A 17,655-nucleotide genomic window follows, 5' to 3' on the forward strand; every position below is an offset into this window, starting at 1 on the left:
TTTTACGTCTCACAGTCACGGTCATTATCCCTACAAAATGAATAACCGATTTACCAATTATACTTCAAATAAAGGAAACAGATTACAACACGTTATTTTGCTTTTCATCGCGTCTGGCGTATCTATCTGCTTCCGTCCGGTTTCTCTCGATACCGGTTCTATCTCGTCTACCTGCTACAGACACCAACCGTCTCGTTCTATCTGCAGCTAGATACGCTAACTTTATCTTCGTCTAGTCGGGCTGGTTAGTCGTCTGAACCGAACGAACGAGAAGCGCGAAATTGCAGAGCGCGCGATTTAACAAGGGGGAAGGACTTCCTGATGAGGAATCGGCGCAACCTGCCAATCCAATTGGGTCGATCGATAATCTGCTAGCGAGCCGGCGTTCATATTACGGGGCTTTAATCGCCAATGAAAGACAAATTCGATCCAAGATGCTACGAACAACGTGTTTCTCTAGGCTTCGTGGTAATCGGATTTCGTTTCTTTTTTTTCTTTCATCCAAAGTCGTACAAGTGATACTTTACATTCGCGTATTATCGTGGATAATCCATAGGTTTGATAACGATCCGATAGATCTCGAAGTCGATAGAGATAGATCGTTTCGTTCGCAAATAAAAGACGAAAGGTACCAGGTACCTCGTGTTAATCGAATATTATTTTTTTACTTTCTCTGATTTTTCTCCGACGCCAAGTCAGATCTTGAAAATGGCGGGGGCGAAAATGAATAAAATCGAGGGAAGAATTAACGAAATAATATTTAGCGATGGAAAAGTGACCTTTGGCTTATTCGTACGAAAGACGATCCAACGCCTGGTCGCTCGAAATCTCAATTTCTTTTTTGCTTGCCACGGTAATTTAAAACAGTGTCATATATTCGACAGTAGCGCCTTTGATAATTTATATTTAGAACGTAATACTTTAGGTGTAACACTCTCGCGATGTGGCATTTTTGCGCGCACGTGGCGTGCAGGTGCGTTCCCATTCAGAAACGCCTGGCAATTATCGTCGATGAGCTCGCAACATCTTGGAAATTGAATGGAGTATTCGTTACTAGACCAAACATAGACCAAGTACCTCCCGTTAAGCGATTACCTATCCCTTAGACACGTGATGGACAGGGTTAAGCCATTACGACAGCTTGCAACCTCTATATTCTATATTCGTCCCTGGATCATTGAAAATGTCGTGCCAGGAACGTCAATATCATGGAAAAATAAAAACGAAATTCTTGCCACTTCTTTCTAGTAAAATAAATAGAAGATAACGTCAATAATGACGTCATTCTTATTTTATTTACTCTGTTAAGTCATAGTAATTTAAGAAGCACAATTTGCAATTTTAATAAACACTGATGTAATAAAAATGAAACCCTCTAATTAGACGAATCCACCCTCTAATGGATGGTCTGAATATTCTTTTTCTTATAAAAAGTTCTAATCGATACTTGTAGGTCGTAACTACAAGGCCAACGCCGTAACTAGATCACTTTTTGAATCGAGACGCTTACAATTAGCATCGTGAGATACTTGAGAATGAAGTTACGATAACGTCCAAAACGTTTGAGATATGCCAAACCCCGTAACAGAACTGAACGGTGGAATTTAATTTAATTTAATTTAAATGATTACTATGTCGATTTGAAGTTCCGATGTCTGACCAAGAACCGAACGAATCTACTGAACGATTCTAATGGTCACAGGGAACCGATCGATAACGTCGCGTCGATGACATTGCTCAGACTCCTAAACGTCATTTACTCGAGACTTTAATAAATCATTGGCGCGCTAACCGTCATAGTGCAAGAGTTGCACACCACCAGCCTCGTGTTCTCTATTTATAGACGTGATACTTTTATTCCAAACACGTTGTTAGTTTCAAGAAAAGTTACGCGATTCGAGATTCGCTTCTCCGTCTTCTTCTTTCTCTCTCTTTTTATCTGTCGTCTCAACCTTGCGAATCTCGTTAGAAAAAACGAATGTTCCCCTTACTACTCGACCTCAATCGACTGGCGTACGAGCGAGTTTACAGCCTATTCGAGGACGAACGTCGATTTCATACGAGGATTAATCGCAGAAAGACAACTTCGGCAAGGATATCAGCGGTCGAGGCACGGTCGGCACGCACACCACGAATTTTCTCCAATTTGCTTGACGAGCAACCATGGTCGGCTGGCGGCATGCGATCTTACTTCATCCCCTCTGCACTCTCATTAGCAAGTAATTAACAAACAATCACGCGTACAAACACACGGTCGTTCTTTTTTAACGGAGAGCGATCGTAATGACCCGGCATAAATTCCATTCTTTTGTTTCATTTCATTTTTTAATTTATTATTTCCACGAAGAATGTTCTGTTGCCTGGAAAATTATTTAGGGAAAATACTGCTTCGCAAATCGAGCGGCGAATATTGAAAACTGCAGGAAGAATAGGATTTGTCGAATTATGGAGATCTATAGAAATTTTATATTTTCCCTACTCTAATAAATTATCATTTTGATAATAAACTAGTCTCTTCTAGCCGATTTTTCTGATTATCGAAAATTAATTTTTTACTTTAATAGTTCGAGAATGGAAAATATCGAAAACTGGAAGAACAGATTCACGTAATTTTTGATATTTCCTCCCGATTGTTTTTCTTGTTTCCGTTGATCGACGAAACCTTTCGAAAATCGTAATATCGTAGTTGGAATGAATCGATCGAACGAGTTATTGGCTGGAACTCTCAAAACTTCGACCCTCGAACACCTCTCACATCGTGTGTGCAACTGCATGCATAGTAAATGGCGTGCAGTTGCATTCGATAATTGGAAGTTAGGCTTTCGCGTTCTTACGAATGCGGCTCTTTAGGAAAGTCGTTGCAGTGAACATTATTATCCCGTTGTGTAAACTTGTTGCTGAAACGAGCTCGTGAGCCATTTTCCACGGTAATCGTCTCTAGAAACGTAAGTTAAGAATCACTAGATGTACTTCACTTTGATACTTATCTCTTCGTAATGTATTTTTGAAACGTTTTCAAGAGTTTGAGCATCGATAGACGTGGAACGTATCACGATGCGGAGCTTAAGTTTTATACATTGCAGTTTCAGTTGTATAATAGATCAATTCTCTTATCGCGCTGGGAATGTCAAGGCCTTGCTTCGTTATCTCAACCACCGTCTTGTGATCATGCTTGTTTAACGATCGTGAATTTCTTTCGCTAATATGACGAAAACAAACGTTAGATTGCCGTCTGTGATTAATTGTTTTTTTTTTCTCTTTTAAGTCTAATTCTTTTACTTTTATAAACTTCCAGACATTCTGAGAAAATTCTACGATATTTCTTGATGTTCCTATTATACGACGCGGTATTTCAAAGTTATTATTTTCGATTGTTATCTACATCAGAATTATCTATGACACAAAAGCGCGACTGACGAAGCGATAAGAGAAAAAAGGCAAAATTGAAATGTTACTCTTTATCTTCAGATATTATGTTTCATTCCTTATGATCTGCTGGGACACAGAACCGTGTAAATATAGAGTAACAGTGGTGTAATAAAAATACGCAGAAATACACGGCTGATGAACCAAAGGAAATCGTAGATTCGTCACGGGTATCGTTTGTACGTCGCGATCAATTCGATATCCTTTGCAAACAGGAAATACAGAGTGGCTGCGTGATTCCTTTCATCAACCAACAGTAGTTTACTGTACGAAATCAACCCTAACAGATACGAGTTTCCTTAGTTTACTATTAGCTGGTTTTTATCAAAATCACGTTGTGTTTCTATTTATCCGATTAGTACATTTGATTAAGCTTTCAAATGAGAAGCAGCGATGGAGAATAGAAATACATCGACGATTAAATTCGTAATGTGCGTTTGTAATTTCACGCAAAACTCCAGGCAAAATATATGAAAGAAGATAAAATGTACGAAACGACGTAATAGAATCGGCATAGAATACGTTTTATACGGAGATCGGAATGATATGTATCGGACAAAGTATTTCAAAGATTCAAGCTGTTAGAGTGGACGTGAGACTGGAAAATAGGACAAAGTGATCGATGAAGCAGACATCCTTCTTCGAAAGGATCGAGAAAACGGACAAGTTCGCAAGATTGCAGTTGGACGGAGTGATGAGAAGCTCGAGCCTTGTGAAATCAAGTCAGGAAAAGAGAACAAGGTGAGATGACGAGGGGAAAAAGCAGCCTTGCTCGATTTTCCCTTTTTCAAAAAGCATTTTCTGTTACACGGCCTGGGATTACCGGATGATCGGGACCGGAGAACCTTCGTCAATTTCACGAGATTGCAGTCGAGTAAAGAGAATAGAGGCCACGATCTAAAACGAGAGATAAAGGAAACTATCTATTATTTTCCTCGTTGGATGAAACATAATTTACCATACGAAATAAATAGAATTCTTACTCCGTCATGAACACCCATCTGTGTTACTAAATTGAACTCAAACAAAGAATTATAGAGAATAGAGAGAATAAAACGAAAAAAAGAGGAAAAGAATCCTCGAGTTGAAAGGATTGGACTTTAGAAAGAGAAAAGAGTGGGAGATAGAGAAAAGTTAATATAATCAAAAGAAAAATGTCGATTATCTTCCTTCTCAAGGACACCTACGAATTGGCTCATTAACTACGCAGTTTACGTCAATCTCCATCGATTTTACGAAATCGAAATGAAGGAAAGGAAGAAGGTGATTCGCACGAAAAGGAAAAGGAAGCTCGATCGATTCCCCCTCTCTCGTAAGAGAGACACAGGCGCTATCAAGCATATGAGGTCATCCACGAGAATTTGTCTCATTTCACCGATCTCGCTGTCCTTTTCTCGCCTTTTGCTTTCAACATCTCTGCGTTGTGCAGGCTGAACGAAAGCGCTAAAAATACGAATTTATATGCGCGACTCGTGTTATGCGTGTGCCTCTTCCCAAGTAAAAAAAAAAAAAAACAAGGGAAAGAGGGGAGAAAACTGAGATCATTTTAAAATGTCAGACCTACCGTTCGTCGATGGAAAAGGAGAAGAGACGAAGAGTATACGCGGGTACAAAGACAGAAGAACTTCTGGAAGGGGAATTGCTTAATTTAGTGCTTTGTTAATTGGCCACGGGTTGGACTCTGTGTAGGTAGCTACCGAAAAAGATTTTTTTTTTTAAAAATCTTCGGTATCTCCGTCGAATGCAAATCAGTTACGAATATTTTGACACATTTGATTTACACGTGGATCCTTTGTAAACGATCGAACTAACGTTATCGATCGAATTTTTCGAAATATCAAGTTTCAAGTTGGCATTATTAATGAATTCGTGAGACTATAATATACGCAAGAAATGTCACGAACATCGAATGACCACTTCTGTCGGGCTTCGACGTGATCGTGTCGATTGTTTCTGTTTAATTACGTTTGGTAAAACGTGACTCGGTTGCACGTTTGATACCCGTTATCTAGCGTCGAGACACGTTCGCCTTGTAAAATAGGGACTTAACGAGCAGATTGCAACGTTTCGTTGGACGAGTGTGCGCAAGTTTAAGATAGGTCGGAATTTACTCGTTGCTGATGCAATTTCATATCTTGCATTTTGTATATTTTACGTTTTAACACTTTTTAGTGTTGCACTACAAATTACAGATAATTTGTATTCCATTCAAAGATTCATCTACGAACACTGCTTATTCACCATACAATAAGCAGAATGGAAAATTCGCAGACAAATAATTTGACGATGAAAAGGTTAAAGATGAACTATGCACGAGCATTTCTAACACAACTACTTGCAAGCCTAATGATCATTAGCATATGAGTACGTCTATACGTCCGTTATGCGACGCACAGTAGATAAGTAGCTTGCTTAGTCAGACACAGCCTATTGAATTATATTTTTCGTGAAAAGCGACCGCACCTTAGGGACGATGCAACCAACGGTAAAAGTCTGACGAATGCTGACCTGAAAATACGAGGGGATTAATCGTCTTTTCGTCGTTCAGAGACACCGCCATTTTACGATGCACGCGAACACAGTCTCGATTCTTTTTTATTCTCTGCAGGAACGTTATATTCGACCGTAGCAGTGTACGAAACGTATTTCTTTAAAATTTATCGCGCGTCTCCCAATGGCTACGACTCCCATTATCGTTCCATTAAGCCGCCAATAAAATGTCAAATCCCCGTAATTTACAACTAATAACGTAATTCCCTGTTTACACTCGGTCTTACGACTCATTCTCTTTTCCTTTTCTACTTTCAATTTCTTTTCACCGGGTAGATACCTCGGTTCGGTCCATCCTCGAGTTTTTGCTCTCGTCTCCGATCAACTAGCCGTCACGGCGAACGGTTAAATTACATCGTTGCCGCGAAACGTGTAATTTTACGGTGCATTACGTGTGCATCAATCACGTGCTCTTGTAATTTTCCAATGCTGTGTGAATTAATAAAGCGGCCGCGGCTAATAGATAGTCCAGAGCTTTAATCGTTTCGAGATGGATTTTTCTTTTAACAATAAATATATAGCAACGATACGATAACATAGATCGTATAATACACTCAACTTTGATAAGATATAGGTTGGTGGTAATTTTTTAAATACGATATGTACGTAGTTCCTTTTATCGTATAATAGAATCCTATGTTCCAGTGGATCTCAATCCAGCCATTTTCTTAAGTTACCGTGCAATATACAGGGTGGTTGGTAACTGGTGGTACGAGCTGAAAGGGGGTGATTCTACGCGAAAAAAGAAGTCGAAAATATAGAATAAACATTTTTCATTTGAGGCTTTGTTTTCGAGAAAATCGACTTTGAATTTTCGCTCGGTACGCGTGCGGTACGTTACAACGGATCTCACTGTAGATCGTTGTCTCGATTGACGTTATTTTTTTAATTTTTAAAATTTTTAAATTTTTAAATTTTTAAATTTTCAAATTTTCAAATTTTCAAATTTTCAAATTTTCAAATTTTCAAATTTTTAAATTTTTAAATTTTTAAATTTTCAAATTTTCAAATTTTCAAATTTTCAAATTTTCAAATTTTTAAATTTTCAAATTTTCAAATTTTCAAATTTTTAAATTTTCAAATTTTCAAATTTTTAAATTTTCAAATTTTTAAATTTTCAAATTTTTAAATTTTTATTCTATATTTTCGATTTCTTTTTTCGCGTAGAATCACCCCCTTTCCGCTTGTACCACCAGTTACCAACCACCCTGTATATTGTACCATTAGTCTCATAAAGGGTGTCTTTCATTTAACGTTAGTTGCGTCTTTCTCTCGACGTGTCATCAATGAGAATATCGTTCGCGTGATAATAATAGGACGTTGATATAGTGGCGAGTAGAAATATTCGAGTGTCGAATTATGTATATGCGAGTGCTCTCAACCATATTTAAAAGCCCTGACTCATCTATCACGTTAAGATACAAGAAATAGCTATTAGCAAACAATACGATAGCTTCCCACGAGTGGCCACCATGATCTACATTTCTATAGCCTCGATCGAAGAACTTGATGCTCGAGGTTGCCTCCCCACCATAAATCCAACAATATAAAAGTATGGAACTTGAGCATTATATGAATATTCAGATTATTTGTCTGCTAAAATATCGCATTAGCATGTTTATCGCGGATTCGTCATCTTTAATGCTGTACTTGATACCGTGCAATACTTGTCTTTATACTATAAAATTTTACGTATGTGTTTGATATGAATTATTGTGAAATATTGTTTCGTCATTTCGTACCACTTGGTTCGCGTTTTGCGCAAAACCACATTGTACATATACCATGAAAATTCATATGTTTATGAACAGAATCAAAGAAGCAGGACCTAGACTAACTAAATAGTATGCCGAGTACTATACTATATGTGTTTTTGTATCTTTAAATTGCTCATAAATGCGTAAAAGCTCGTGGTGTATATATAGGGTGGTTGGTAACTGGTGATATAAGCGGAAAGGGGGTGATTCTACGCGAAGAAAGAAGTCGAAAATATAGAATAAAAATTTAAAAATTTAAAAACTTGAAAATTTAAAAATTCGAAAATTTAAAAATTTGAAAATTTAAAAATTTGAAAATTTGAAAATTTGAAAATTTGAAAATTTGAAAATTTGAAAATTTGAAAATTTAAAAATTTAAAAATTTAAAAATTTTAAAAATTAAAAAAATAACGTCAATCGAGACAACGATCTACAGTGAGATCCATTATAACTCACCGCACGCGTACCGAGCGAAAATTCAAAGACGATTTTCTCGAAAACAAAGTCTCGAACGAAAAATTTCTGTTCTATATTTTCGACTTCTTTTTTCGCGTAGAATCACCCCCTTTCCGCTTGTACCACCAGTTACCAACCATCCTGTGTAACCTGAAAGTACAAGCCAACTCGAATCCGCGTTGTGAATTTGTTAACACGCAGCCATGGAAGAATAAAAAGCATTTGACGACAATGTGATAATAGATTTTTATTGACATAGAATAGCGGATACGAGGAAAATATATACTCCGACATAGTGCGTCTAACGTCTTTTCTTCAGACTATAGCAGGAACACGCGAAAGGGGAACAAAGCAGCGTGTAATAAGCACGTCTGTCGCGAGAAGTGACAGAACGCACTGTGTATGCAGATCACGTATGCGTGCCAACAGCGTCTACACACGAGCTTCTTCGTCTTGCACGCACGTGCAGCGTGAGCACTTTTTAATTGACCCTCGGTCCCTAGCGACTTTTCCTCTTGCGAGCTTATCGACGCCAACGATCCATCGTCCAGCGTGCTCGTTCCCAAAATAAGAGCGATACATCCCTTGAAACGTGATTTATAATACGATTCACGATAGAGATTACGGTGTTTTTCGCGGGAACACCGTAATTAGGCTTGGTCTGAACGTTTTTCGTACGGAGACGAAGGGTGCATAAAATTAGAAACCCTGGGAATTCTCGAATTTTGCTTGTTCCGAGCCACTCTGCGGGAGTTCCCTGCACTTTCGCATTGTTTACGATCGCTCGAAATATTAACGTGTAAAATATTAACTAATTAATCCTCACAACTATCCTTAGAAAGTTGGCAAGTTCGAAAGAAAAAGGAAATTGTCCGATCACGGGCATTTTTTATATTCCATAGAATAAAATACGTTTCAGAGTATTACAAGCGATCGAGAGTGCTGTTAAATTGCAAGCTAATAGACGTGGTGAGATATAAGCAAGATATCACTAGACGGAGTCTATCAATGTCACGTGTAGACTACAAACGTTTCTTTAACGAAGGTATTTTAACGTCGATGTTGCGAAGTGAGTAGCGTAGTAATATGCGTACTTTTACCCACGTTTTCTAGAACGCGAAAGGATAATAAGACAAGTCCAAGCATATCGTTCCGTATGTAAATTTTGTAGAAAGTATTACATTCTTGATTATCTTGATAAAAAAAAGTTTTAACTGCAGCGTTGTAAATGGGAATGAAATGACACAAAGGTTAACGTAATTGAGAACGAACGTATGCTTTCTCAGCTATTAATAGCAAAAAGAACATACGTAAATGGTTGGCAAAAAATAAAACGGCACATTGGTTCTTTCAGCTAGAAATGAATGAAACTCTATCGTATACATGATTCGGGCTACCTGGAAAGATATTTTAAAGGCCCACGTAAGAGCGTGAACGTTTACTGCCAATAAAAGCAGTCTATTCGACGCGGCATACGCGCATGGCTAAATTTACTACGTGGGAAACTGGTTTCAGCTACTTCGCTGCGATACCTTCTCTATACCACTCTGATCGCCAGTTTTTATTTTCCAATTAACCATTTAACAGAAGATTCGATCAGTTTATATGCGATACGTGGAGCAATACCGATTTCAAGCTGAGAGCGTGATTTCTAACTCGATTTACAGTTCACACAACGCAACGATCACGAGGCTCCGCAATTGTCGATGACGTAATGACAAGACTGTACGTAGCATTTATTCAAACGCTGCGTACGAATATTATCGCCTATGTTTTCTCGCCATCTCCATCACGAATTTCGTCGAATATCGTGTCATAATTATTCTTGGATTTCAGAGGCCAATATCGATTATTTAACGATACGGTATACGAATTGCAAATTCCACAACAGTCACGATACCTATAACTATAAGATCACGATACGTATAAAAGATATTTTTCAAGCTTGATAAAACCAGTTTTTTCCTATGTGCTCGCTTATTGCGAGAATCAATGCGATTCGTTTATGTATTCGTGCGTAGAATTTTCACTTATCTCGAAAGGCATTAAGGGGATTAAGTGTCGCGGACGATAATGAGAACCCAGACAATCGACATGTTTCGAATATCAGTGATGACAGATCTACGAAGACTTCTCAGTTTCTGAAAACGCTTGTTTTCTTTTCAAAAGAATTTTCAATGTTTTGCCTGTATCAACAATTAACAGATGTTATTAAATAATTGGTCGAATTATTTGTAAAATAACGCTTAACCCAACTGCGAACTTCATTTGATAAACAAAACTTGTTTATCCCTCATGATGCTAATTCAATTCGCATCTTGAGACGAATTCACATAATGCTACAAAGTTGATGCTGCCTCGAGATAAATAGTTAAATTTACAAGCTCTTCCACTAGAAATAAACAAACTGAAAATTCTCGCACAATTAGACGCAAACTTACTAGCGCCATATCGCAAATAATAGAGAGACGTGGAAAATATCGTTTCTTAAATTTAATTGATACGAGGAGCAGACGATTAAGATTATTACTACGAAAATATCAAATTGGTTTTAAGATAAGCGTAGATTTAATATAATTGTGTCGCCAATTTATAAAAAATTCTCTTCTTTTCTTTTCAGACGAACAAGAACGCGTACAGAAGAAAACTTTTGTCAACTGGATCAATTCTTACCTTTCTAAGGTAAGGACAAGCAGGCAAAAATTCAGATAAAACTCGTAAAAACAGCTTTCCGGAACCAAGTGACAGGACGAAGAACTCGAAAAACCTTCCGGTTGTTTCTCTTTCCGTAAACCATCTCTTTCCTTCTAAATAATTCCCATACACCGAATGTTACGCAAATTTTCTTGCCTCTTTTTCGTTTTTTATCGTCCCTTCTGTATAATAATGCATCGTTGAAATTACTGCTCATCACGAATATCAGAAGTTCGGTGGAATAACTCGTGCCTGGCTCGCGAGTCTCGATATCGCTCCCCTACTTCCGCACTTCCGGATACTTCGAAACTTGAATTAGAAATCCCGGAACTCGAGGACGTGCATGCCCCAGAACCGGCACGACATTACGTTCGATGCTGTCCTCTGATCGAAATAGGGAAGATTCACCTGTCGTGCTATTTTTAATTTATCCAGAAATACACGCACAAAAACTGTAGGGAAGATTCGTTCGTCACGAAATGAAATCCAATTCGATCAGAAACGTGACGTGAATTTGGAAAATTCCATTAACATTTATTTCCTTCGAATTTATAGTTACGACAAAATTTCTCGTAAATAATCGTAACGACTTCGTTTTCTCTCATACAGCTAGGGATGTTTGACGATCGTATATTTTTATTTTTTTTTTCGAAATTTTTGTTCATGAATTCTCGATTGTCGTATACAAGTTTCGTTGCGAGTGTCGAGTAGCAAGGAAGGAGAGTATCGATGATCGAAATCGCTTTCAGAGAAGTCCACCGCTTCGAGTGGACGATTTGATCGAGGACCTCAAAGATGGTACCCGCCTACTCGCATTGCTTGAAGTTTTGTCCGGCGAGAAGCTGGTAAGTTTCAGCAACGGTTGTCCTGTAACTCTCGATCGATAAAATATGCTCGTACGAAACGCGTTTGTCTGTTCACAGCCGGTGGAAAGGGGCCGAAACCTGAAGAGACCGCATTTTCTTAGCAACGCAAACACAGCGCTTCAATTCTTACAGAGCAAAAAGGTGAGTAATCGTACTGTTGAAAAAACCAAAACCAGAATTCTGAAACTTCAAATGTGAGATTGAAAAAATTCAAATTGAAAATTGTTGTATGGCTGGAAAGGCGTGTAGTATAATATACATTTGTGACTCTCTGTTGCAGATCAAGCTAGTGAACATAAATTCGTCCGATTTGGTAGACGGACGACCGCCCGTAGTGTTGGGCCTGATATGGACCATCATTCTTTACTTCCAGGTAGACGTTCTTCCATTCGTACAGTCGAATACAATCGAAGCTATTGAAAAAATCGCACACGTATTACTAGAATGCGGTAGTTGCTTAAATAAGACGCCCGTGCCACATGTAACATCGAATTACATAAACGCGTTACGATATCCGCGCGGCAGCACTGCGACGATCGTTTGCAGCGGGGATTAATTTGCTTGTATCACGAAGTTGTTCGATCACTTTTTTCCTACCCAATTGTTTCGTGAAATCTTAGAGGAATAATTCTTTATACGAGCACACCGTTCTTTTTTTTAACCAAAATTTTTTTCCACTTAAAGTTGATAATTTTTCTTATTAACAAAATTAATCCTCGTTAAGAGCGAAGTAAGAAATTACATTCCATTCTGCTAACCGTATTTATTCCATGAAAACAAGCTACGATCGAAGGATCGAAGGAAGGTGAGTAGCTAATTAAAAAAAAAAAAAAAAAAAGAACTGAACCAAAAAAAAAAAAAAATAAAAAATAAAAAAAAGAAAAGAGATTGCCGTCTAACCTGATACGAAGTTTATATGAAAAGTAAAGCCGTAGAAAAGATCTGTGTGTACAGAGGAGAGTATTAAGTTAGCACGCACCTACATGATCTTACGCATCACCCTAGTACGCACGCTAGTCCTTCCCTTTGTGAATTTTTCTGTTCTCACCCTCGATACCCCGACCTTGTTGGTTGTTGTTCGAACTCCATATTTCGCGGTCCACTGATCGCGCGTTTTTCTAGATCGAGGAAAATACCAGAGCTTTGGAATACCTTGGACATACGTGGGGTAGTCAGAGCAGTTTAGAGAGTCTTAGTACCCAAGGATCCGCGACCAGCGAGAGGAAACGCATCAGTAGCGAGAAATGGAAACAGGGAGCGAGGAAGACTCTGCTTCAGTGGGTCACCAACGCTCTGCCAAAGTCAGTATTTTATATATAATCTTTATATTTAGCTATTTGTCGTTTAATGCCCTGGTGTATAATAGGATTCCATGTAATTTGTGCATTTGCAAAAAAACGGGACACGCAACAAAATCCACCGCTTTTAACACACTATTAAAAAATGTATCACTGAAACTAGCAGAGTATTTAAACTGACCAATTCATAATATTTCGTCAAAATTTTATCCTGTTTATGTGGTGCATTTCTAGCCACGTGAATGATTCTTTTGTAAAACGCAAATGAAACATTTTCGTCTTCGCATTGTATGTATATCCTTTTACATATCCTTCGAGTTGATTTCTTTGATACTAGTTTCACGCTCTAGTCGTTGAAAGTCCTGCCATTGGAAAGAAAACCAGAATTAAAGCGTCGAAAATACCGTTAAACCAGTGCTAATATCGCAACACTGATAATTTCCTAATTTACAAAAGGTAAACGTTACTTTTCTCAACACAGGGACATCCAAGTGCGCGACTTCGGCGAAAGCTGGCGTGACGGCAACGCCTTCCTGGCCATCATCGACGCTATCAAGGCGAACTTGGTGAACATCGCGGCCATGAGAGAAGCAACGAACAGAGCTCGTCTAGCAACGGCGTTCGACGTGGCCGAATCCGAGCTGGGTATCGCCAGACTTCTCGATCCCGAGGACGTCGACGTTCCCCAACCCGATGAAAAATCAATCATGACATACGTGGCTCAGTTTTTACACAAATATCCGGAACCGGGATCCGCCGCTTCCGATTCGTTCGCGGCCGTACAGCAGGAGTATGATAATCTGCTTGGTTGGTTGTACGAAAGGCTGAAATACCTGGAACAGATGGGTAGCTCCCCGTTGAGTTATGATGTATGTTTTAGTGTCTGTACGATTATTTTAGTAATCGAGGAACAGCGGTTTTAATGGTGTTTTTTTGTTTGAATTTTATATTCGAAGGAGTACGCCGCGTTGAAAGCAGAAGTCGAGCAACAGAGGGTTGTGTACAATAAGCTACAGCGTCTCGTCGAGACGCCTAGCATGATCAGCATCACGCGGGACTCGTGGAAGCACGTGCAAGATCTGTGGAAGACCCTGGAGATGCTGGTGAGTTGAAATTTTATGAGATAATAAATAAATCTATTGGGATGATTTAACAGTCAAAACAATGTAAATTTCGACTGGCAGCTCTCAGTCTGACGTTCATCTGTGTACCACGTTCGATCATCAAAGTTTGAGTTTGACAAATTAATTATGAACATTTATCGCTGGGTAGGCAAATTGCATCGTTGACGATCCAAGTGAAGTTTCAGCTCAGGAACTCTATTATAAACTTTTAATGGTTTACTTAATAAATGATCGTTCGATGAATGGATAAAAGTCTCGGAAGATTTTCAAACTTTTTAGAAATCCGGAACAGTAAAACATAAATATCAATGATTCGATGTGTGTATGGAGTGTGAAAAAATATGTTTGCCCATAAAGAATTAACTAATAAACGTAACTTGTATATAAAGATATTTTCTATTCGAATTTCGCAGATGTTACGCTGGCTCTGGCTCCTAGACTCCTATTTGCCAGGTGAATTAGGGGTCGTGGGAAGATGGTTGTGTCGCGCAGAGGATCTTCTGCTATCCGACAACGACATCCCCGAGGAAATGACAGAAGAAACCGCCAACATAATCTCGAATAAGCTCGAGGAGCACAAAAAGTTTTTCCTCGATCTTCCGTCCATGACGGAACGATTTCAAGCGGCGAGAAGTAGCGAGGCCGCGTTGAAAGTACATCCTCAACAACTGAACGAAATGGCGACCCGATTGGATAGTCTGGCGAGTCGCGCCGCCAAACGTAGAATCCGACTAAAGTTCCTGGAGCATAAGTGCTGCCTTATTGCTTTCTTGTTCCTAGTTGAAACGAAGTTGAAGAGTTGGAGCGTGAAATACGATACCGAAGAGAGTGTGCACCAGATGTTGGAGCAATATAGAAACTTCGTATCGCGAAACAGAATTTTCCAGGAGTTCCAGAAAGCCTACCTGGACATGCAACAAGTCGTCGAGGACTACAAACGCGAAGGTGACGTAGGTGAGCGGTGATCTCTGTAATTTTATTGATTTAGGCCACGACATTTGTCCATTAAAATTTACAAATTCTCAATTTTGTCAATTAATTGTATTTACTGATCCGATGTTTAGCGTCTGTTATTAAGGGTAGAGACACGAAGGTACAGTTTTCTCTGGGATACCAAAATGACTACCATTTGCTCTGCCTTAAATTAAAGAACATTTTTTTTTGAGTTTAAATAGAGATATTAATAACAATCGTTAGATCGTAAGTCAGCACGATTGATAGTCTTTATTAGGTAAACCATACGATACAAAATTAATACGGAGCACTTTAAGATTAAATAATAATTATCGTAAATTACCGTTAATCATCTACGATTCGAGGATACCAATTGAGAGTTATAAATTCCGATCGTGGACAAACGTTTACTCTACAAATATCTGCTTTGCTATGCCCTAGACACTGAAGAAAGAGCGAGCATCGATCGTTTCATGCGAGAGACCAGCGACAAGTGGAAAAGCGTGTCCATGGATCTGCGTTGCGTGCAAAGCATGCTTGAGGAAGTGGTAGCATATTGGCGTCGCTGGAACATAATCTCCGATGAGTTCGTGACTTGGTTGAACCGTGCTGAACCTGCCTTGAACCTTCCCGAAGAGGACAAAATGGAATTCTTCCAAGATATAAGCGTGTGGAAAGACAAACACCAACAATTGTCGGACACAGTGACGTTCTTAATCGCCACATCCGACGAACCAGTCGCCCTGCAATTGAAGCAACGTTACACGAGTCTAGCTTCTAGATGGGACTCGCTGTTCCAGGAAGCGAAGCAGTACATGCACGCTGGAGATGTGATACGAAATAGAAAAGACTACAGACAGGGCGTGGAAACTTTACAAAAGTGGCTGAGAAACGTTGAATTGGCATTGTCAGCTACCGATCTAACCTCAACCGAGAAGATCAAGGCCTACGGTGAGAAGCTGCAAGTCTTCCATAATGAAGTAGAAGGAATCGAAGATCTTTTCAAGAGTATCAGCAAAAAATTCCAGTCACTTATTCAAGATTTATCTCGAGACGAAGTAGACAAAATGATGAACACCCTGAAGAAAGAGAAGGAGGCGTTGGTCAAAGTACGAGCCTTAATACCGATGCAATTGCATCTGTACCATCAACTTCTGGTTCAGCAGGAGTCTCTAGAAGCTGGCCAGAAGGAAATAGCTGCCTGGTTGGACGAAGCAGAGAGAATGTTGACCAATGTCGACTTATCAGGTGGTAGAGAGCATATCTTGGCTCAGTTAGAGCGGCATAAAGCCTTCTTCTCGAGAACTCTCTACTATAAATCCATGCTGGAGTCTAAGAACAAAGTATTCTCCAGTATAGTGAAGTCTGTGGACAGTCACGCGGATGTAGCTACTGCAGAAGGTGGCAGAACCTTGAGAGAGTTGAACGAACGGTTCAATCGAGTGTCTCAAGCGGCTCAAGCATTGGAACAACGGCTTCAGGAAGCTGTTAGATGCTGGGCCAGGTTCAAAGAATGCGAACGACAGGTCTGTGAGTGGCTGTCGGTCGCTGAAACCATGATGAATGACAAACATACCGATAATAGACGATCTATAGAGTATCACAAGAACTTCTTTAGCAATGTAAATGAGAAGTGGATCCAAGACTTTGTGAACGCTGGACAAGACTTGAAGAATATTCTGCCCGTTGAGAAGCAAGCTCCTATTTTGGAAGCTGTCGAATCGCTTCAGAAACGTTGGAAGGAGGTGTTGACGTTCGCTCCTCTTCATTTAATGAGACTCGAGTTTCGCCTGGATGAAACCACGTTCCTGCAGTACCTGAAGGAGATCGAGGTGGAGGTGAATTCGGAACAGCAGGCTTTGATGAAGAATGACAATGTTGAGAATATACTGCAGAGGAATAAAGAGTTTTTCGTGAACCGTGGTACAGTTCTGGAAGTAGAAAAGTGCCTGCAGACTTTGAAGAAGATCAGCAATGCTTATAGCCAGCTGATACCTAACGATACTAGTTTGTCTGAGGCTGCACAACATGCTGAACGCCTGTGGGAGGATTCCGCTCAGAGAGTGGAACGTTTGAGGGAACAATTGAAACAAGTGCCTGAGCAGTGGGCTGCCTATAAGAAAAAGTAAGTATCGCGAAGGCTGTGGATCATCTATCGTTGACCTATAGTAAATTTGAAGAATTTCCATTCTTCGAATTATCTTTTTACGAATCTTTTTTATTTAGATTTCTATTTTTTACGAATTTCTGCTATCTTCGTAAATTTTTATTCGTATACGAATTGTTGATTCAGATTTGACGAGATGGTACGATGGATGGACCATGTAGACAGTAACCTGGCGACTATTCTGCACGAGGTGAATACGCTGGAGGAATTCGAAACAGAAAAAACGGTATTCCAGGTAAGGATCATCCCTATTCTTACTCTTAAACAATAATAGAAATTTAGATGTGTGCATTACAAGGCATTGTTAACGCGAAGCATTTTTCTCTTCACCACGCACGTTGTATTTAAACATTTCTTCTTCAT

General features: G+C 39.3%; 1 protein-coding gene across 2 annotated transcripts in view; it reads left to right on the forward strand.

The window, feature by feature from the left end:
* The window catches only part of LOC126869164 (muscle-specific protein 300 kDa), a 64,621-nt gene that overhangs the window by 8,063 nt on the left and 38,903 nt on the right, over window positions 1-17,655 (forward strand). Inside the window, exons 2-12 of one of the 2 annotated variants that reach the window (XM_050625349.1) lie at window positions 10,810-10,871; window positions 11,633-11,728; window positions 11,807-11,890; window positions 12,030-12,122; window positions 12,531-12,554; window positions 12,872-13,050; window positions 13,529-13,916; window positions 14,004-14,150; window positions 14,585-15,125; window positions 15,567-17,250; window positions 17,419-17,527. In XM_050625349.1, coding sequence (XP_050481306.1) covers window positions 10,810-10,871; window positions 11,633-11,728; window positions 11,807-11,890; window positions 12,030-12,122; window positions 12,531-12,554; window positions 12,872-13,050; window positions 13,529-13,916; window positions 14,004-14,150; window positions 14,585-15,125; window positions 15,567-17,250; window positions 17,419-17,527 — 3,407 coding nt within the window. The remainder of the gene's footprint in view (window positions 1-10,809; window positions 10,872-11,632; window positions 11,729-11,806; window positions 11,891-12,029; window positions 12,123-12,530; window positions 12,555-12,871; window positions 13,051-13,528; window positions 13,917-14,003; window positions 14,151-14,584; window positions 15,126-15,566; window positions 17,251-17,418; window positions 17,528-17,655) is intronic. The other variant, XM_050625352.1, reaches the window with a different exon arrangement.

This window comes from Bombus huntii, chromosome 9 (genome assembly GCF_024542735.1).
Source record: "Bombus huntii isolate Logan2020A chromosome 9, iyBomHunt1.1, whole genome shotgun sequence".
NCBI classification, from domain to species: domain Eukaryota; kingdom Metazoa; phylum Arthropoda; class Insecta; order Hymenoptera; family Apidae; genus Bombus; species Bombus huntii.